General features: G+C 43.4%; 1 protein-coding gene across 3 annotated transcripts in view; it reads right to left on the bottom strand.

Annotated features, from left to right (window-relative positions):
* The window catches only part of LOC141167079 (scaffold attachment factor B2-like), a 183,333-nt gene that overhangs the window by 37,051 nt on the left and 124,418 nt on the right, over positions 1–21,864 (bottom strand). For all 3 annotated transcript variants that reach the window (XM_073654455.1, XM_073654621.1, XM_073654535.1), the window contains exon 15: positions 10,948–10,984. In XM_073654455.1, the coding sequence (XP_073510556.1) occupies positions 10,948–10,984 (37 nt within the window). The remainder of the gene's footprint in view (positions 1–10,947; positions 10,985–21,864) is intronic.

Raw genomic sequence — 21,864 nt, 5'->3', positions numbered from 1 at the left:
TGGGTTTTTTGGATTGCTGCAAAACAAGGATAGTACAATCTCCTGGTTACAGTGAAATCTAGATACCACTTTGGGAAGATATGCTGGATCTGGTCACAAGGTGACCATATCATAAATTTGTGTACGGATGATCAACCAAAAGGGCCTGCAGGTCACCCACCCTACGAGCTGACGTTAAGGCCACTAAGAGGATGGTCTTAAGGGTAAGGATCTTTGAAGAGACGTCCTGTAGGGGCGCGAACAGGTCACTGGTAAGTGCGTTCAAGACCAAATTCAGGTCACAGGAAAGAACTCTAAGGGACCGAACCGGTCTGGCTCTGGCACAGGACTTGATAAATCTAGAGACCCACCTGTTCCCAACCAAGTTACAATTATAGAGCGCCCTCAAGGCCAACACCTGAACTTTAAGAGTCCCCGTGGCTAGACCCAGGTCACACCCCTTTTGCAGAAACTCCAGGATTCCCTTGATTGGAGGCTTGTCTGATAACAGGGCATCTATAAAAATCTAGAAATTTCCCCCAGACTCTGTTATAAATTTTAGTCGTTATTGGTTTCCTACTACCCAGCAAGTTAGAGACTAACCCTGGTGAAAACCCCTTGTTACTCAGTAGTGACCTCTCAAATTCCACGCCGCAAGATGGAATCCTCTGGCTTGGGCGTGGAATACTGGTCCCTGAATGAGAAGGTCCGGCCTCTCTGGTAGAACCCAGGGATCTGAAACAGACATTAGTCGAAGCAGGGAGAACCAAGGCATCTTGGGCCGAAAAGGGGCTATATGAATTATCCTTGCGCCATCCTCCCGAATCTTCCTCACCACTGCTGGAACCATTACTAACGGGGGAAAGGCATAGGCCTTCCTGAACTTCCAAGGAATCTGGAGGGCATCTACAACATGGGGATTTTCTGCTGGGTTTAAGGAACAGAATCTGTCTACCTTCCCGTGTCTGTCCACCATGAAAGGGAATCTACAGCTTCTAGGGAGAGAGAAAACTTGCTTTCTAAACACCCGTTGAAGGACCTCTGCACTGACAGGACCTCCCACTGAAGAAGTCTCATATGCCCTTGAGCCCATCTCGCTGCTGGGAGACAGGCCGTCATAGAGCCCAGGAGGGACATTGCTTCTCTTCGGGACATCACTGGAGACCGCATGGCTTTCAAGACTAAATTGATTATTTTGCGGACCTAGTCTTCTGGGAGAATCCAGGTTTAGACCTAAGAAGACCTGAGTCCTTGAGGGGGCTAATTTTGACTTTTGGGTATTTACCAACCACCCTAGCTGTTGCAACACCGCTGTGACTTCTAGAAGTTGACTGGAGCAGTGGACTTCTGATTTTCCTATTACCAAAAAGTCATCTAAATATGGAACAATCACTACGTTTTGGATTCGTAGAAAGGCTGTTACTTCCACTATTAACTTTGTGAATATTCTCGGGGCTATGGAGAGGCTGAAGGGTAGGGCAGTAAACTTAAAATGCCTCAGCTCTTTCTGAATGAACAGGGCTACTCTCAGATATTTCTGGTAGTGTGGATGAATTGGGAAGTGATAATATGCATCCTTCAAGTCTATTACTGCCATAAAGCAATTGTGGAGCAAGAGCTTCACTGCCGAGCTCACTGACTCCATCTTGAAAGTCTGGTTCTCTATCAACTGGTTTAGACTCCTGAGGTTGATGATGGTCCTTAAGGACCCATTTGTTTTTTTTTTTTATCATGAACAGAGGGGAATAGAATCCCTTCCTCCTTTGTGGTATAGGAACTTCGAGAAGGACCCGTTTCTCTACTAGCCCTAATATTTCTGACTCCAGGGCTATATGTTCTTCCTGGGCCTTCCTCTTGGGGGTAATCATAAAGGTCCGGCGAGGAATCTGGCTGAACCTGATCTTCAGGCCACCACTCACAATATTCAGAATCCAGGGGTTTGATGTAATGGCTTCCCAAGCTAGAATAAAGCGGGAAAGCCTCCCCCCTAACTCTGGCCTGGCATCATTGGGAAGACTTTCGTATTGGAGGACGGTCCTCCAAACATATAGCCTGACTCCCATCTTCTCCTGTCTCCCGGAGGGCGACCCTGATTAAATTTTCTCCTCTGAAAACTAAACCTTTTTGAGTCACCTGAAAATCCTGGGAACCCTTTGTTCCCATCGCCAGCCTTCTCTAAGAGGTCATCCAGCTTCTGGCCAAACAGGAGTCGGCAGTCACACGGGAGGGAACATAATTTATATTTGGATTGTAGGTCGCCAGGACAACCCTTGAGCCACAAGGCCCGTCTGGCAGCATTAGAGAGACTCTCAGCTAGATCAGCAAGTCTAAGAGTCCGCTGAAGAGTCTGCCAGGAAGGCCGATGCTGCCTGCATTAGGGGCAGATTTGAAAGGATTCTATCCCTAGGGATCTTTTTATCCCCAAGTTGGTCTTCCAATTGTTGGAGCCACACCATGAGAGAGACCTTGCCACACAGATGCCGGCTACCACAGGCTTCAGGCCTCCTGCTGCAGCTTCCAAAGTGTGACGTAGAAAGGAGTCAGCCTTTTTATCAAGGGCATCATTTAGAACGCCTGAATCCTCCAAGGGTAGGGAAGATTTTTTGGATGACCTGGCTACAGTCCCATCAACTTTGGGGATTTTATCCCAAGGCTTAGAGTCCTTCTCCTCAAAGGGGTACCTTCTTTTAGAGAAGAAGGGTAAGGCCCCTGATCTCTCTGGTTTCTTCCACTCTCGGTCAATGAGGCCCTGAATTTTAGTGTTTACTGGGTAGGAGAGTCTCTTTTTTCTCCAAGGCCCGCAAACATAACATCTTCCCGGGATTTGGATGCTTTCTCCTCCCCCAGACCCATGGTTGATCTGACTGTGCTCTGACCAGTTTGTCCGTACCCTCAATGGGGAAGCAGGGTCTACCGTTATCAGATGAGGAAAAGGATGATGAAATACTCTAAAAAAAAATCCTCAGACTGGGAGGAATCAGAGTTATAGGAGACATATCTATGGGATCTTTTCTTCCCTCTAAACAACCCCTTCAGGGACCCCTGAACCTCTGCGTGGACTATGGATTTCAGATTGGATGCAAAATCCAAAGAATTTTCTGCTATAGTTTTATTAATGCAGTTCGGGCAAAGCGGCTTTTGCCAATCTATGGGAAGGGAAGTTTGGCATAGGGCACAAATCCTGTACTTTTGCTTGGCGCTACTCTTCTTAGGCTCCTACAGAAGGAAGCACATAAGAGACTTGCCATTACTAAAAGGTGACATACACGAAGATCACTCACCCGTGAGGTCACAAACGGGTACCGGATTCGGAGGCTGTAGCGTAACATGCGATGATTCCTTTCTGGATGGTCCAGAGGTGTTTGATACCTTGCTCCTGCGGCTGCTACGGCGATTGCTCGAGCGGCTGTCCGTGTGAGAGGCGTCCGTCTGCCTCTTCCATTGCTGAGGTGGGGGGGGTTAGCTGCTGCTCTTGACTATCCTGGGAGCGTGGCACGCTTCTGCAAGATGGCTGACCAGGATAAACTGCCCCCCCCCCATAATATAGGGCCATCCAGAACCTCCTCCGGTTCAAGGGCCCTCCCCCTCCTTCCCAGGCAGAGACTCCAAACAGAAAAACCGGCCCGGGAGCACTCTACACGGCGGCGCCATCTTGGATAGTCACCCGGCACGCCTCTCGCAGCGTGCCCCGCGCCGTGACGTCAGGCGAGTCATACCCAGAAGTTGCCGCTCCGGAACACGGCAGACAAGCGACAGGGGGAGGGCGGCGCAGCGATCTACGGAAAGCCGGAGCCTGCCTCACCGCATGCGACCGCTCGGACGCAGGACCCGAGAGAGCTGCGGACGGCGCTTCTGGAGGCTGGAACCCGGTGCAGAGGCCAGTGCCCGCTCTTCCACATCGGAACAGACCCAGGTAAGTCTTTTCCAGACAGGTAACCATCAAGGACAGAAAACCAACTGAAGCGAGGGAGAGGTACCGCCCTTTTATTTCAGACGGTTTCCTGTCCTTGATGGGGCGGATCCCTCAAGGTGTGCTGTCATGGGTGAGGGGAAAACCAGTGCTCTGTGCGGGAAATTAAGGAGACAAGAGCCTAAAGTGACCATGGTTGGCAACGTTGCTTGTAAACAAAAGAATTTTAAGGAATGATATAGGGGACATTGAGGAGAGATTTAAAAACTAAACACATTTTTGAAACAAGATTTGGGTAGAGGAAAGACTCAATATTGAATAACGAGATATCCGAATATGTTAAAAGTCTGACAAGTCAGCTAGAGAGAACACCTTAAGTGTTATATATTGTGCCTCTAGTATCCAGTGTGAAAACTGGAATATTAGGGTTTTTATATAGGTAAAGCCACAGCCAAAAATAAAAAGCTAAAGTACATAGCTTTATAGTAAATAAAGACAGTTACTTACAGGTAAAGGGATTTCTCAGAGCCCATGACGGCACCACGAGAGCGGGGATCTGCCCTTCAAGGTCAGGAAACATTCTGTGTTGTAACTCTGGGTTCAAAATGTTCACTATACCCCTTGATAAAATCCTTGAGGGGTGTAATTTCCAAAATGGGGTCACTTGTGGGTGGTTTCCACTGTTAAGGCACATCAGGGGCTCGGCAAATGCAACATGGTGTTCGCTAATTATTCAAGCAAATTTTACATTCAAAAAGTCTAATGGCGCTCCTTCCCTTCAGAACCCTGCCGTGCACTCAGTGTTTTTTTCCTCACATATGGGGTATCTGCATGCTCAGGGGAAATTGCACAACAAATTTTGGGGTCTATTTTCCTGTTACTAATACGAAAATAAAAAAATTTGGGTCTAAAGTAACATTTTTGTGAAAAAAAGTTAAAGGGGTATTCCCATCTCCAAGATCGTATCCCAATATGTAGTAGGTGTAATAATATTAGCAAATATCTCCAATTAGAAATGTAATGTAATATATTTTTTCGCTATGTCTTTTTCCTCATGTGCAGGCATCGCAGGCACTTAGGGATCCATGGTTACGTCCACTGATAAAGTCACAGTTAGCTAGTTGCTAGTGGTCATAACCATGGATACCTAAGGTCCTGCGAAGCCTGCACATGAGGAAAGAGATAGCGAATCAAAAATACTATACTACATTTCTAATTTGCTAATATTATTATTACTCCTACTACATAATGGGATAGGATCTTGGAGATGGGAATACCCCTTTAAATGTTCATTTTTTTCTTCCACATTCCAAAAATTCCTGTGACGCACCTGAAGGGTTAATAAACTTCTTAAATGTGGTTTTGAGCTCCTTGAGATGTGTAGTTTTTAGAATGGTGTCACTTTTGGGTATTTTCTGTCATAAAGGCCCCTGAAAGTATAGAGAGGAGGTGTCCCGTGCGGTGTAGTATAGAGAGGAGGTGTCCCGTGCGGTGTAGTATAGAGAGGAGGTGTCCCGTGCGGTGTAGTATAGAGAGGAGGTGTCCCGTGCGGTGTAGTATAGAGAGGAGGTGTCCCGTGCGGTGTAGTATAGAGAGGAGGTGTCCCGTGCGGTGTAGTATAGAGAGGAGGTGTCCCGTGCGGTGTAGTATAGAGAGGAGGTGTCCCGTGCGGCGTAGTATAGAGAGGAGGTGTCCCGTGCGGCGTAGTATAGAGAGGAGGTGTCCCGTGCGGCGTAGTATAGAGAGGAGGTGTCCCGTGCGGCGTAGTATAGAGAGGAGGTGTCCCGTGCGGCGTAGTATAGAGAGGAGGTGTCCCGTGCGGCGTAGTATAGAGAGGAGGTGTCCCGTGCGGCGTAGTATAGAGAGGAGGTGTCCCGTGCGGCGTAGTATAGAGAGGTGGTGTCCCGTGCGGCGTAGTATAGAGAGGTGGTGTCCCGTGCGGCGTAGTATAGAGAGGTGGTGTCCCGTGCGGCGTAGTATAGAGAGGTGATGTCCCGTGCGGCGTAGTATAGAGAGGTGATGTCCCGTGCGGCGTAGTATAGAGAGCTGTGACGACATCAGCGGTCGCGTGAACCGTCACATGATTAAATGACCTCATGGCAGGTCCTTGAGTCCACCCCCATCTGCCGGCAAGCCAGGACAAAGACACCGGGGGCCATCAGAAGGTAAGTATAATGTTTATTTTTTATTTTATTCTTTTTTTTAACCGGTTCTATGGTACCCGGGTTCGGAGGAGAGTCTCCTCCTCTCCAGACCTGGGTACCATCCGCACATTGAAACGCATGTAATCCACATGTGCACATCCAGTGATGCGGATTACATGCGTTCCAATGCAAGTCAATGGCTGAGAAAATGCAGCGCTTCCGCAAACTAATTGGTAGTGCTGCGGATTTTTCCTCAATGATAAACCGCAGCAGAAATTTCCGCAGCATATGCACAGCACATGCGGATTATCATTGGGGAACAAGGCAGACCTTCTACCAAGCGTTTTTTTTAAGCGTTTCTGCATCAGAACTGCCGCTGATTGGCCGCGTCCTTTCCTGGACGCGGTACATCGACGACATCTTTCTGATCTGGCAGGGATCACGTGACCATCTCGTGATGTTTATGCAAGGTCTAAACAATACACTAAATATATGTATTACATTTACTTGTGATCCCAATAAAATCGAATTTCTGGATGTATGTTTGATGAGAGATAACGACAATGCCATCCAAACGAACATCTTTAGGAAGCCAACATCAACAAACACTCTTCTCCATGCCTCGTCTTTTCACCCACGTCATATGATTCAATCTGTTCCGGTGGGGCAGTTTCTGCGTCTCCGCAGAATCTGCTCCACTGAACATGATTTTGAGGTACAAGCAAAAGAATTGAAGGAACGTTTCTATGAACGTGGGTACAGCCATAGAATGGTGAAGAAGGCTTATAATCGAGCTAGACACTCTTCTCGTCAGGATCTGTTGTATAGATCCAGTGATGAACAAAATAATGATCTAGTCCGGTTTGTCACTGCATTTCATACCCAGATACCAGCTGTCAGGCATGCCCTTGCTAAAGCCTGGCCAGTGTTAACTGCCGACCCTGTTCTGGCAAAATATGCCTCGTCTAAACCATCGATTGTATTTAGACGCGCCAGAAACCTTCGAGACAACCTAGTTCGTAGTCATCATGAGGGAAGTGGTGTACATACATTTATGGACAAAGCCAAGATCCGCCTTAGGTGTACACCTTGTGGTCGATGTGTTGCTTGTCCCAACGTGATCAGGAACACTACATTTGTTGACTGCACGGGTAAAAATTCATTTGAGATTAAAAAACATATCACATATGTGTCACGCAATGTGATATATTATGCGACGTGTCCCTGTGGCCTGATCTATGTTGGGATGACCACACGTTGCCTAAAAACACGGGTTAGAGAACATGTATTGGGGATACTGGCCACACTTGAACAAAACGATGTGTCTACCCTTAAACCTATACCAAGACATTTCAAATTACATCATAATTGTAACGCCAAATTATTAGAGGTGAGAGGGATTGACATGGTGGATGTAGGTATACATGGGGGCCCTATATCCCAGAGACTTGCCCAGATAGAGACTAGGTGGATCTGGACTTAAAAACATTACATCCTAATGGTCTCAATGAGAACAATAGCTTTGCACCATTTTTGTGACCTTTCTCTGTGGTAACATCATAGCGCCCGTGCCATCATTGCATACAATATTTTGTTTTTAATATGTTTATTTGTGTGATCTTACTTTTATTTTCCTTTAGCAGGTTTATTGATCTTGGCTGTGGCTGAATATATGGTCATTTACACGTAGTATATGTGCGGCCATCGTGGAAGTACATTCATACAAAATAGGATGTTATCTGCGCCAATAGACTCCATCCGGGATAGTGCAACTGTGGAAGCAGGAGAATACATACCACGTTGTTGGATTGTTGCAATTTTTATTATATGTATTTGTATTCCTTACATTGTATGGTATGCGTATATATTGTATGGGGTACCCTCTTTGGTAAAGATCAGGTTTTCACACAGGAATTATTTGTGATCTATATGGATATATGTCTTTGTTATTCTCCAGCGGGTGATGTATACGTATTGTATAATTGTGCATTTATATCATGAGGGAAGGGGCCGTTTAAGTGTTGACCTCTATACCTGTTTATTATATGCTATTTATTGACTGCACCACACTTAAATATATGTGAGTATCTCAAGTATGTACATATACACTGTGTGCCGAATTATTAGGCAAGTTGTATTTTAGAGGATTATTTTTATTATTGATCAACAACTATGTTCTCAATCAACCCAAAAGACTCAAATATCCAAGTTTAATATTTTTGGAAGTTGGAGTGTTTTTTTTTTTTAGATTTGGCTATCTTAGGAGGATATCTGTTTGAGCAGGTAACTATTACTGTCCCGAATTTTTAGGCAACTTAATAAAAAACAAATATAATCCCATCTCACTTGTTTATTTTCACCAGGTAAACCAATATCAGTGCACAAAATGTATAAACAAACATTTCTGACATGCAAAAACAAAAATAATTAGTGATCAATATAGCCACCTTTCTTTATGACACTCAACAGCCTTCCATCCATAGATTCTGTCAGTTGCTTGATCTGTTTTCGATCAACATTGCGTGCAGCAGCCACCACAGCCTCCCAGACACTGTTCCGAGAGGTGTACTGTTTTCCCTCCCTGTAGATCTCACATTTTATGATGGACCACAGGTTCTCTATGGGGTTCAGATCAGGTGAACAAGGGGGCCATGTCATTATTTTTTCTTCTTTTAGACCTTTACTGGCCAGCCACGCTGTGGAGTAGTAGGATGCATGTGATGGCGCATTGTCCTGCATGAAAATCATGTTTTTCTTGAACGATACCGACTTCTTCCTGTACCACTGCTTGAAGAAGTTGTCTTCCAGAAACTGGCAGTAGGTCTGGGAGTTGAGCTTCACTTTACATCCTCAACCCGAAAAGGTCCCACAAGTTCATCTTTGATGATACCAGCCCATACCAATACCCCACCTCCACCTTGCTGGCTTCTGAGTCGGAGTGAAGCTCTCTGCCCTTTATTGATCCAGCCTCTGGCCCATCACGAGTCACTCATTTCATCAGTCCATAAAACCTTTGAGAAATCAGTCTTAAGATATTTCTTGAACCATTCTTGAAGTTTTATCTTATGTTTCTTGTTCAAAGGTGGTCGTTTTTCAGCCTTCCTTACCTTGGCCATGTCCCTGAGTATCGCACACCTTGTGGTTTTTGATACTCCAGTAACGTTGCAGCTGTGAAATATGGCAAAACTGGTGGCGAATGGCATCTTGGCAGCTTCACGCTTGATTTTCCTCAATTCATGGGCAGTTATTTTGTGCCTTTTTTGGCCAACACGCTTCTTGCGACCTTGTTTGCTATTTTCCATGAAACGCTTGATTGTTCGGTGATCACGCTTCAAAAGTTTGGAAATTCCAAGACTACTGCATCCCTCTGCAAGACATCTCACAATTTTGGACATTTCAGAGCCCGTCAAATCTCTCTTCTGACCCATTTTGCCAAAGGAAAGGAAGTTGCCTAATAATTAAGCACACCTTATATAGGGTGTTGATGTCATTAGTCAACACCCCTCCTCATTACAGAGATGCACATCACCAGATTTACTTAATTGGTAGTTGGCTCTCAAGCCTATGCAGCTTGGAGTAGGACAACATGTATAAAAAGTATCGTGATCAAAATACTAATTTGCCTAATAATTCAGAACACCGTGTATGTTAAAATAGTGTGTTGATCCCCATCCTTGTTTATGGGACAAAATGTGGGGTTAGCTCCACGGAGAGCAGTGTGCTGTTGTCCAAAGTCAATCTCTATACTATATACGGTCTCTTTCTCGTTGGTGCATATGCAATCGTATATATCTACTTGCTGTGTGCCGTGATGCGCACACATGCCCGCATCTCAGTACACATGGGCATCGCCGTCCCTACAAACCTAACTCCTCTCGACATCCTTGGGTAGTTTACTGCCGCAATGCCGACGGGGTCTGGTGTCTTGGTTACGGCGTTGCTCCCTGCTTCATTTCCAGTGAGTCGCGCGGCATGACTGGGTAGCGTCACGTATCACCATGACTACGTACATGCGATCTGCTATTTCCGGTGTGGGCGTCGTGCCGCCCTATTGGCCAGCATTGTGCACGATTGTGTACTTAAGTGACCGGTTATATAGCCACAGCAGTACCCTTGAGAAAGGCAATAGCGCCAAAACGCGCGTCGGGGAAGCACACACCGTACAGGCTCCCAGTCTCCTACCCAGGTAACGATGCTAGATTGTGATTATGTGAGATACTAAGGAAAGGGATATGAGCCTCTTCGATATGGCTACTTATAGCATATAGATGTGTTTATTAATGTTTTCCCTTCATATCTGTTTTAGTCTCTTTAGCATATGACATTAGGGGATGAAGGGAGTTGTGAGGCAGTACACCTGCACCTTATGTGTCACCTGCTTGCTTTTATGTATGTTTTAAGACTTTGTATGTTAATTTGGCACCTGATTTGTCTCTCTAGACACTTTGCTATATTTTGTATATAGAAAAAATCTTTTGAATAAAGTTTGCATATGTTTTCTACATTATTTGGCCATGTGATCGTTGTTTTTAGCTTCGGCACTCTCTAGTTTATAGTGTTTCAACGATTGGCCATTTACATATATCCAGAGAGTAGGTTGCAGCATGGATGATCCATGCTTACTTTATTTGATATATATAATTACATTGTGCAACCCAATACTCTGTTCTAATTCACATCTTTGTGCCAACCAAGGTGGTAGTGTTCAGGTCAGTTTCATATGCCAGTACAAGAACACAAAGTCCTGACATTATATCCCCCCTCCAATTTTAGTATTCGCAAGTTCACATAGCATACTTGTAAGCCTAAAGGAAGCTTAAGTTTCACACTATAGGTCATTTCATCAGGAATTCCTCTTTTAGCAAGTAAATATAAGAACAACCATTATGAATAATAATTTATGAATATACTCACATCTCGGCCTCCCATTCCAGATCTTGAATCCTCTCTCCTACAAAAAAAATTAGACCATATTGAAGTTTAAATACATAGGATTTTAAAAAAAATATTAACATTGAGGACTTCACATGTATTTTTCAGCATTTCAATCATTCAGATGATTCAACAGAAATCAGAGAGAAGTATTACAAAAATAAAACAAAAAATAAAACAAGATCTAGAAATGTAGTGAGCGAGCATCCTGAAAGGGGTTTCTTAGACTTTAGATACTGACAATGGCTAAGTAATCAGTTAGGTGGGTGCACCCCAACCAATTAGCAGTTTACAGCTCCTATTGAAGTGAATAACAACTGAGCTGCTGTGCCCGGTAATGGAGGATTGCTGTAAAGCTACATTATTTACATTGTCTGCCTCGGAGCTGAAAACTGCTGATCAGTGGGGCTGCAGGGTGTCAGGACAGTCCTTCAACATTAGATCAGTGGGGTCTAAGACTAGGTTATCCAGATTTTAAACCTTGAAAATCCCTTTTAAATATCTTTGTCTATCAACTGAAACCAATTCCCACTCAAGTCACTGGGCCAGCGAGGGGAAGATGGGGGGAAAAAAAAAAAGCACAGCTAGCACAGCATGGTTGGATCTCTGTGCTGGCCATTTTTCATTGACTGGTTGTTAGGAGAAAGCTTTGGAAACCTTTATCTTTTTTTCATTTGCATATCAAAAATCAGATGACAGACCATACACATGAAAAACAGATCCAGCACACTGATTAAAAACGGTAATTTTCCTGTTGACGTGAACAAACATATCACTAACATGTGAATAAAACCTAAAACCTGACATTCAGATTAAAGTAGTGGCCACAGGCTGAAGCTGCAGAGTATGGAAAAATGAAAACTGCTTATACGGATATGACAGAAATCCTTGGCAAAAACAATAATGGATGGCTTGGCTAACCTTGTAGCAATGCACCAACTGTATGGAGCAGCACTTCTCCCCACTCCTGATGTCGGCATGGTCAGGGTTCTTATTCCACAGTAGAACTGTTTAGAGAGTAGTCCAACTAGTGCTAGTTGTCACTAGGTCACAGATCAGTGATGGCCATTACCTTTTCTCTGCTGTTTCTAGGCTACACCTCCATGCCTCATCTAGAGATTTCCTTACATCATGAATGTCTCTGCATATTACCTCCTGCTGTCTAATCGTCAATTACTCGATTACAGTTGTCTTGTACACTTGATTTTCCTGCAGTATGACTGGCCTAGTTGCTTTATAAGGACTGTCAGCATAGGAGGACTGTTCAATCTAACGCCTGCCTCTTTATGCTTCATGGTCATGGCCAATCTTTTAACCCTTCCTTCCCATCTGCTTGTTTTCCCTCTATCTCCACACCCCCCTCTTTGATCAACACCTCTGACTTCATAGGGCCAGAAAAGGAGGCAATGGATGGAAACCAAGCAGGTAGGAAGGTGTATATAAATGATTGGCCCTGCTGTGAAGTACCAAGGGCCTGTACTTTATTAGAACAGTCATTCTGTGCTGATAAACAGTCCCTTTAATGGAAAGGACTACAGGAGGGTGCGTTATACAGTGGCGACCAAAAGTTTAGCATTTTTTTTTTAAAGTGTGATTACTTCTGTCTGGTTGTTGTGATGCCATTTTCCTGGTGATTTTAGTAAACCGGAAGCAAATGGTTGTCAGCTATAATGATGAAAATTGTGTTTAACATTGTTTAATCCATTTATCTGTTAGTTTTCAACATTTGCTGGGCCAAATGTTTGGCATATTTTGTCATGGGTAGTCGAAATTTGCTTAATCTTTTTGTGTGTTTTTAGGTTAAAACATGGCAAAGACAAAGCCAAATGTATCACCAGATATCAGAAAACGTATTATTCTGAGAGTGACGTCAGGCAAAAGCCAAAAAGAGGTAGCTATGGAATTCAACTGATCTCAGAGTCAAGTGTCACGTATCTTAAGGCTGAGTTCACACGATGCGTTTTTCATGCGTTTCCGCGGCGTTTTTGCAGTTGCGTAAACGCCGCGGAAACGCATGAAAAACGCATGGTAGAAGGGCAGCAATGTTCCCCAATGGAAATCCGCATGTGCTGTGCCCATGATGCGGATTTTTCCGCAGCGTAAACGCTGCGGTCAAAAATCCGCAGCATGTCAATTAATTTTGCGGAAACGCTGCTCTTTTGCCGCCATTGACTTGCATTAGACCGCATCACTGTATATGTTGATGCGCTTTTCATGCGGTCTAATGTGCGGATGGTACCCGGGTGTGGATGAGAGGACTCTCATCCAGACCCAGGTACCAAAAGAATAAAATAAAAAATATATATATTCTCACCTTCTGACGGCCCGCGCTGCGTCCTGCCGCCTTCCCGGGCACTTCGCGTTTGAATGAAGAAGGACCTTCGCTGACGTCAGAGTCATGTGACGGGTCACGTGACGCTGACGTCGGAAGGTCCTAAAGTCTTCACTGCAGGCAGCCGGGACCGATGAAGCAGGACACTGGGGGCCATCAGAGGGTAAAGTATAGATTTATTTTTTATTTTTTGACATCACACACTATATAAATCCATGCCGGTTGCATGGATTTATATAGTGTAAAGTTGACAAGCACTTTCCAAGTGATGCTAAAATCTCTTGGGAAGCGCTTGTCAACCCGCATGCGGAAATGAAAGTGAAGACCGCTTCATTTCCGCATGTCCCTGGCAGGAAACCGCATGTACAATCCGCATGCGTTTTTTCCTGCCAGAGAGATGCAGAAACGCTCAGGAAAAAATCCTGAGCATTTCTGCATCGTGTGCACATACCCTAAAGAAAGAAAAATAAGGTTATGGTACAGCTGACGAACTTAGAAGTTGACGACCACGGAGATCTTCCTCCAGAGTTGATCACATTAAGAAAAAGTCAGTATCTGATGTCCATAAAAGTGCTGTACAGATTTCACACAAAATGAACGAAGAATATGGGTCAAAGTGAGTCGCCAAACTGTGGTGGAACAGCTAAGAGCAGTAGGGTTGAATGCATGAGCTCCAGTCAAGAAGCCTTTCATCTCTGCAAAGAACCGAAAGGTCTGACATGAGTTAGCCAAAGAACACAGCCAATGGAAAGAGATAGATTGCTCTAAGGTAGTGATAGCAAACCTTTTAGAGTCCAAGTGTCCAATATTTGCTAATATTATTATTATTACTACATCTACTACATAATGGGATAGGATCTTGGAGATGGGAATACCCCTTTAAAATGTTCATTTTTTTCTTCCACATTCCAAAAATTCCTGTGAAGCACCTGAAGGGTTAATAAACTTCTTGAATGTGGTTTTGAGCACCTTGAGGGGTGCAGTTTTTAGAATGGGGTCACTTTTGGATATTTTCTGTCATAAAGGCCATTGAAAGTCACTTCAAATGTGATGTGGTCCCTAAAAAAAAAATGGTTTTGTAAATTTTGTTCTAAAAATGAGAAATCGCTGGTCAACTTTTATCCCTTATAGCTCCCTAATGAAAAAAACATTTTGGTTGCAAAATTATGCTGATGTAAAGTAGACATGTGGGAAATGTTATTTATTAACTATTTTGTGTAACATATCTCTCTGATTTAAGGGCATAAAATTAAAATTTTGAAAACTGCTAAATTTTCACATTTCCGTTTTTTTTTCACAAATAAACGTAAGTGATATTGAAGAAATTTTACTACCATGATGAAGTACAATATGTCTCGAAAAATCTCAGAATCAGGGGGATCCGCTGAAGCGTTTCAGAGTAATTACCTCATAAAGTGACAGTGGTCAGAATTGGCCAGTCATTAACATGCAAACCATCCTCAGGGGTAAAGGGGTGAAGCCACAGATGTCAAACACAAATACATAGAGGGCCAAAGTTAAAAGCTTAGACAGTCGTGGGCCAACCTTGATATTTGATAAAAAAGGTAAACAATTGAGGAAGATTTTCCTTATCAAATAAAACGATTATTATAGTGGAATATTATGTTTTGTAAAAGCATTAAAAAGCAAATGGGCCAATGGCCTAATTTAAATATGGAACAAAGGATAAAAAACCTTGAATAAAACCAAGTATGATGCACCAAAGTGTCCCCAAACACACAGTATGGTACCCCCACAGCGAATTCCTCCACAGCACAGTATGATGACCTTACTGTACTCCCCTTCCTCAGTTCTCAAAACAAAGTATAGTTACCCCCATCACAGTAGGATTCTCCAACTGTAATCTCCCCACAGCCCTCCGTACAGTATAATGGACCTCACATAGCCCTCCACACAGTGTAATGGGCCCTCCAAATAGTGCTCCATACTGTAGAATGGCCCCACAATAAAAAATAAAAATAATTAACTACTCCCCTCTGCCCGTTTCAACGCTGATCTGGCCCACGTCATCCCGTGTGCAGAGGAGAGTGGTGGCGGCTGCAGTGCTCAGGAGATGGTGCGCGAGCCCACCAGGAGGGCTCTGCATGCCCACTCTGGCCACGTGCCATAGGTTCGCCAACGGTCTAAGGTTTTGTGGTCAGATAAATATAAGCTCAAGCTGTTTGGTAGTGACGGCAAGTACTATACAGTGCTGGCCAAAAGTATTGGCACCCCTGCAATTCTGTCAGATAATACTCAGTTTCTTCCTGAAATTGATTGCAATCACAAATTCTTTGGTATTATTATCTTCATTTAATTTGTCTTCAATGAGAAAAACACAAAAAAAATTGTCCTAAAGCCAAATTGGATATAATTCCACACCAAACCTAAAAAAGGGGGTGGACAAAAGTATTGGCACCCTTTGAAAAATCATGTGATGCTTCTCTAATTTGTGTAATTAACAGCTCCTGTAACTTACCTGTGGCACCTAACAGGTGTTGGCAATAACTAAATCACACTTGCAGCCAGTTAACATGGATTAAAGTTGACTCAACCTCTGTCCTGTGTCCTTGTGTGTACCACATTGAGCATGGAGAAAAGAAAGAAGACCAAAGAACTGTCTGAGGACTTGAGAAACCAAATTGTGAGGAAGCATGAGCAATCTCAAGGCTACAAGTCCATCTCCAAAGACTGAATGTTCCTGTGTCCTCCGTGCGCAGTGTCATCAAGAAGTTTAAAGCCCATGGCACTGTGGCTAACCTCCCTAGATGTGGACGGAAAAGAAAAATTGACGAGAGATTTCAACGCAAGATTGTGCGGATGGAGGATAAAGAACCTCGACTAACATCCAAACAAGTTCAAGCTGCCCTGCAGTCTGAGGGTACAACAGTGTCAACCCGTACTATCCGTCGGCGTCTGAATGAAAAGGGACTGTATGGTAGGATACCCAGTAAGACCCAACGTCTTACCCAGAGACATAAAAAAGCCAGGCTGGAGTTTGCCAAAACTTACCTGAGAAAGCCTAAAACGTTTTGGAAGAATGTTCTCTGGTCAGATGAGACAAAAGTAGAGCTTTTTGGGAAAAAGCATCAACATACAGTGTACAGGGAAAAAAAAGAGGCATTCAAAGAAAAGAACACGGTCCCTACAGTCAAACATGGCGGAGGTTCCCTGATGTTTTGGGGTTGCTTTGCTGCCTCTGGCACTGGACTGCTTGACCGTGTGCATGGCATTATGAAGTCTGAAGACTACCAACAAATTTTGCAGCATAATTTAGGGCCCAGTGTGAGAAAGCTGGGTCTCCCTCAGAGGTCATGGGTCATCCAGCAGGACAATGACCCAAAACACACTTCCAAAAGCACTATAAAATGGTTTGAGAGAAAGCACTGGAGACTTCTAAGGTGGCCAGCAATGAGTCCAGACCTAAATCCCATAGAACACCTGTGGAGAGATCTCAAAATGGCAGTTTGGAGAAGGCACCCTTCAAATATCAGGGACCTGGAGCAGTTTGCCAAAGAAGAATGGTCTACAATTCCAGCAGAGCATTGTAAGAAACTCATTCATGGTTACCGGAAGCGGTTGTTCGCAGTTATTTTGGCTAAAGGTTGTGCAACCAAGTATTAGGCTGAGGGTGCCAATACTTTTGTCCGGCCCTTTTTTGGAGTTGTGTGTGAAATGATCAATGATTTGATTTTTGCTTCATTCTCTTTTGTGTTTTTTCCTTGCAAGCAAATTAAATGAAGAGAATAATACCAAAGAATTTGTGATTGCAATCATTTTCAGGAAGAAACGGAGTATTATCTGACAGAATTGCAGGGGTGCCAATACTTTTGGCCAGCACTGTATATACCGCCAAATTGTAAAACTTAATGATTTAAGGTACCAAACATTTACAGTGAAACACGGTGGTGGCAAAAATTTCTGGTGCAAGCAATTACCTTCATAAGTCACATGCTTAGTGAAAGGAAGTATACCTGTGTGACATCTAAGTGTCACATGGTCTGTCAGTATACAGACACCTCTTCCTAAAGGCCACAGAGGCAGCATCACCATTAAGCAGGAGGCGCTACTAACCAAAACACCATGAAGACCAATGACCTCTCCAAACAAGTCAGGGACAAAGTTGTAGAGATATAGAAGTCAGGGTTGGGTTATTAAAAAAAAAAAAAAAAAAAAAAAAAAGCATCCCAATCTACGATGATCCCCCGAAGCACCATCAAATCCATTATCATCAAATGCAAAAAAAAAACATGGTACCACACCAAACCTGCCAATAGAGGTCTGCCCACCAAAATGCTCAGCCTGGCCAAGGAGGGCATTAATCAAAGAGGCAGCACAGAGATCAAAAGACAACCCTGAAAGAGCTGCTGAGTTCCCAAGCAGAGACTGGACTATCGTTCCATACAACCACAATAAGCAGTACACTCCATAGAGGTGGCCTTTATGGGAGAGTGGCTAGAAAAAAAGTTTTTACTTACACAAAAAAAATTGTAAGGCTCGTTTGGAGTTTGCCAAAAGACATATGGGAGACTCCCCAAATGTATTGAGGATGGTGAGGTGGTCAGATGAGACCAAAATTGAACTTTTTGGCCACCAAGGTAAACACTATGTCTGGCGCCAAACCAACATAGCTCATCACCCCCCCAAGAACACAATCCTCACAGTGAAACATGGTGGTGGCAGCATCATGCTGTAGGGATCTTTTTCGGCCACAGGAACAGGGAAAAAGGTCAGAGTCGAGGGGGAAGATGGATGGTGTGAAATACAGGGATAGTCTTGAGCAAAATCTGTTTCAGTCTGTCAGTGATTTGAGACTGGGACGGAGGTTCACCTTACAACGAGACAATGACCCAAAGCATACTGCTAAATCAACACTCGAGTGGACTTACTGGCCCAGGGAGTATTAGTACGACCCAGGCCATCACCCCCAGTTCAGTGAGGGTTCCGGCGGTGAGCCCGCACTGAACCGAGCACATGTCAGCTCTAACAATCAGCTGACATGTGCTCGCAAAAGCCGCGGGTGGAATTGCAATCCACTCGCGGCTGTTAACATGTTAAATGCCGCTGTCAATCTGTGACAGCGATATTTAACATTGCCGCGCCTGAAGCGCGGCATTAGCCCCGCCCATCGGTGACCCCGTCACGTGATCGCGGGTCACCGATGGGTGGGCATGACAACCACAGGGGTCTGCAGCAGACTCCAATGGTTGTCATGTAAAGATTACTATGAGCGCCACCTAGTGGTCGGCACTCACAGCACAGGAGAATTCTGCTACATAGAGGTGATCTGCTCATCGCCTCTATGTAGCAGAGGCGATCGGACAGTTGCTGCTTCTAGTCTCCTGTGGAGACTATAGAAGCAAGCAAAAAGCGAAAAAAAAATATGTTTTTAAAAATAAAAAAAAGATATAAAAATGTTTAAAACCACCCCCCTTTTGCTCCATTCAAAATAAAATAAAAAATAGACCCCACATACACATTTGGTATCGCAGTGTTCAGAATCGCCTGATCTATCAATATAAAAAATAGAATTAATCAGATCGGTAAATGGCGTAATGAGAAAAAAATTCCAAACGCCAGAATTACGTTTTTTTAGTCACCGCAACATTGCAATAAAATGCAATAACGGGCGATCAAAACATTGTATCTACCCAAAATGGTATCAATAAAAACGTCAGACCTAACCCGGCACCAGATCCCGAAAAATGGAGACGCTACGGGTCTTTGAAAATGGCACCATTTTTTTTTTTTAAGCAAACTTTGGATTTTTTTCACCACTTAAATACAAAAGAACCTATACATGTTTGGAGTGTACAAACTCGTAATGACCTGGAGAATAATAATGGCAGGTCAGTTTTAGCATCCAGTGAACGTGGAAAGGAAAAAAAAAACAAAAACTGAAATTGCATTTTTTTTGCAATTTCACCGCACTTGGAATTTTTTCCCCGTTTCCCAGTACACGACATGGTAAAACTAGTAATGGCGTTTAAAACTACAACTCGTCCCACAAAAAATAAGCCCTCACATGGCCATATTGCCCAGAAAATAAAAACTATGGCTCTGGGATCAAGGGGAGCAAAAAACAAACATGCAAAAACGGAAAATCCCAAGGTCGCGAAGGGGTTAAGAGGAAACGTGTAAATGTTTTGGAGAGGCCTAGTCTAAGCCCAGACCTTCATCCAATTAAGAATCTGTGGTCAAACTTTAAGATTGTTGTTCACCAAAGGAAACCATCTAACTTTAAGGAGCTTGAGCAGTTTTGTGTTGCAGAATGGGCAAATATCCCAGTGGCAAGCTGTGGAAAGCTCAGACTAATCCAAAGAGACTTGCAGCTGTAACTACCGCAAAAAGAGGCTCTACAAAGTAATGATTTTAGGATGGGGGGGATTAATCGTTATGCACACTGAGGTTTTGGTTTATTTTGTCCTATTTGTTGTTCGCTTCACAATAAAAAGAAACCAAAATAATTACAGTTGTAGGCATGTTCTTTACATGAACTGATGCAAACCCTCAAAAAAAACAGTGAAATTCCAGGTTGTGAGGTAGCAAAACATGAAAAAGCCGAGGGGAGGTAAATACTTTTACGAGCCACTGTACATCTAATATACACTTTAAAGACAAAAGTAATGGGACACATACAAGAGCCTTAATGGCATCTCATTAGCATTAATATGGGAGGTGTTCACCTTTTGCAGCTAATGCAGCTTCCACTCTTCTGGGAAGGTTTTCTACAAGATTTTGGAAGGGTTTGTGTGCATTTTTGACCTTTCACAGAAAACAACATTTATGATACCAGACACTGATGTTTGATGAGAGGACCTGCCTAGCAATAAATATTCTAGTTCATCCATAAGATGTTCAATGGGGTTGATATGAGGAATCTCTGCAGGACAGTTTCTTCCACACCAAACTATGCATAATGGACTTTAGGTTTGTGCACTGTGCCATAGTCAACAGAACAGAAAAGAGCCATCCCTTAACAGTCTTAAAGCGGGAAGCCAAGAACTGTCCTTTTATTTCCTAAATTTTCCATTCCCTTAATTTTTACCTTTTTGAGCTCTTTGTTTTGAAACATATCAAATAATAAAGGAAGGTGATTTGTACGATTTCATTTTTTGCCTAATTTTTTAATTCAGTTTTTGTTTAACTGTCCAAATTTTGCCTTCACAGAAACTATACAGCTAGACTAATCCCAGAAAAACAAACAACCCCATAGCGGTACACCTCCATAACCAAGCTTTACAGCAGGCATAATGCAGTGAGCCAGGTAATTTCTCCTGACTTTTGCTAAAAGCAGACTTGTCCATCAGACTGCCAGATAGAGAAGGGTGATTCGTCAGTACACAGAACTCTACTGTTCCAGAGTAGAGTGGTGGTGTGCTGTATACCACACCCTCTGATGCTGGGCACACTGCATGGCAACATAACGCTTGTATGCAACGGCACAGGAAATACATGCTGTGAAGTTCCCAGTGCAGTTTTCATGCTGCTGCTAATAAAGGAGAAAGTTGGGAACTCTGAAGTTATTGAGTCAGCAGAGTGTTGGCAACTTTTATTCAGTATGCGCCAGAGCACTAGGTGCTCAGAAACGTTACGTGGTCTGCAACTTCATAGCTGGGTTGCTGTGGTTCAAATACCCTTACTCTATTCAATAACACCACTGACCAATAATACTAGAATATTTTGTAAGAAATCTCCTGAACAGACTTGTTGCAGCAGTGGTGTCCTATTACAGTAACACGTTGGTGTCACCGATATACGTAGGAGCAATTCTTACACAAATATATGTATGTAAAGGCAGACTACAAGGCTATGGGCTGGATGTTATATGCTTGTAGCAATGGGACTGAATGAAAAACCTGTATTCAGTGATTAAGACATGTCCCAATACTCTTGCCCATACAGTGCATATGCTTGAAGCTGTTAGATTGGGGCAGGAGACAGTCTGTCTGGGGACCATGCACCATAGACCAACTGTATTATAGGTTTGGGTGACCATCACCTAAACAGGAACTATTGTTTCTGAGAAAAAAAACACTAAGGGGCAGATTTATTAAGACTGGCATTCTGCACACCAGTATTAACTAAGAAGAGATCAAAGACACAGAAGAACACACACAAACACACAATGTGGTATTGTATATAGAGTTAGTGCTATATGATGTATAATAATCACACATCTAAAATACGGTAAGGATTAGCAACATAAACAAGGAAAAAAAAAACATTACGTTCAAATAGATGCAATAAAATGGTTTTTATTAGAAAAACCATCAATAGATATGCAGCGGGTATGCAACAAAAGCTAAAAAGGGAGGCACATATCACATGAAAAATTGATAAAGGTTGTAGAGTAGGGGGAGGGAGCTGCTCTTGGATGGTCTGACATACTATGTGCACTTATAATGCTGTGACTCACAAAGTGCAATCATGCAGTAGATATAGTGTCCATACAAATGGATCACCAACATTTATCAAGGTATGGGGTAAGTTATCCTAATTAAATTAAGTGCAGCAGATCCTGGTCAGGATTACAATATGGTTAATCAAATATGGGTGTCAGCAGG

The sequence above is a fragment of the Phyllobates terribilis genome, unplaced genomic scaffold (genome assembly GCF_046119375.1).
Source record: "Phyllobates terribilis strain yellow unplaced genomic scaffold, ASM4611937v1 Scaffold_1__5_contigs__length_1240528914, whole genome shotgun sequence".
Taxonomy (NCBI): domain Eukaryota; kingdom Metazoa; phylum Chordata; class Amphibia; order Anura; family Dendrobatidae; genus Phyllobates; species Phyllobates terribilis.
Note: the sequence above shows the minus strand (reverse complement) of the source record. Positions and strands in the feature narration are given on the sequence as shown.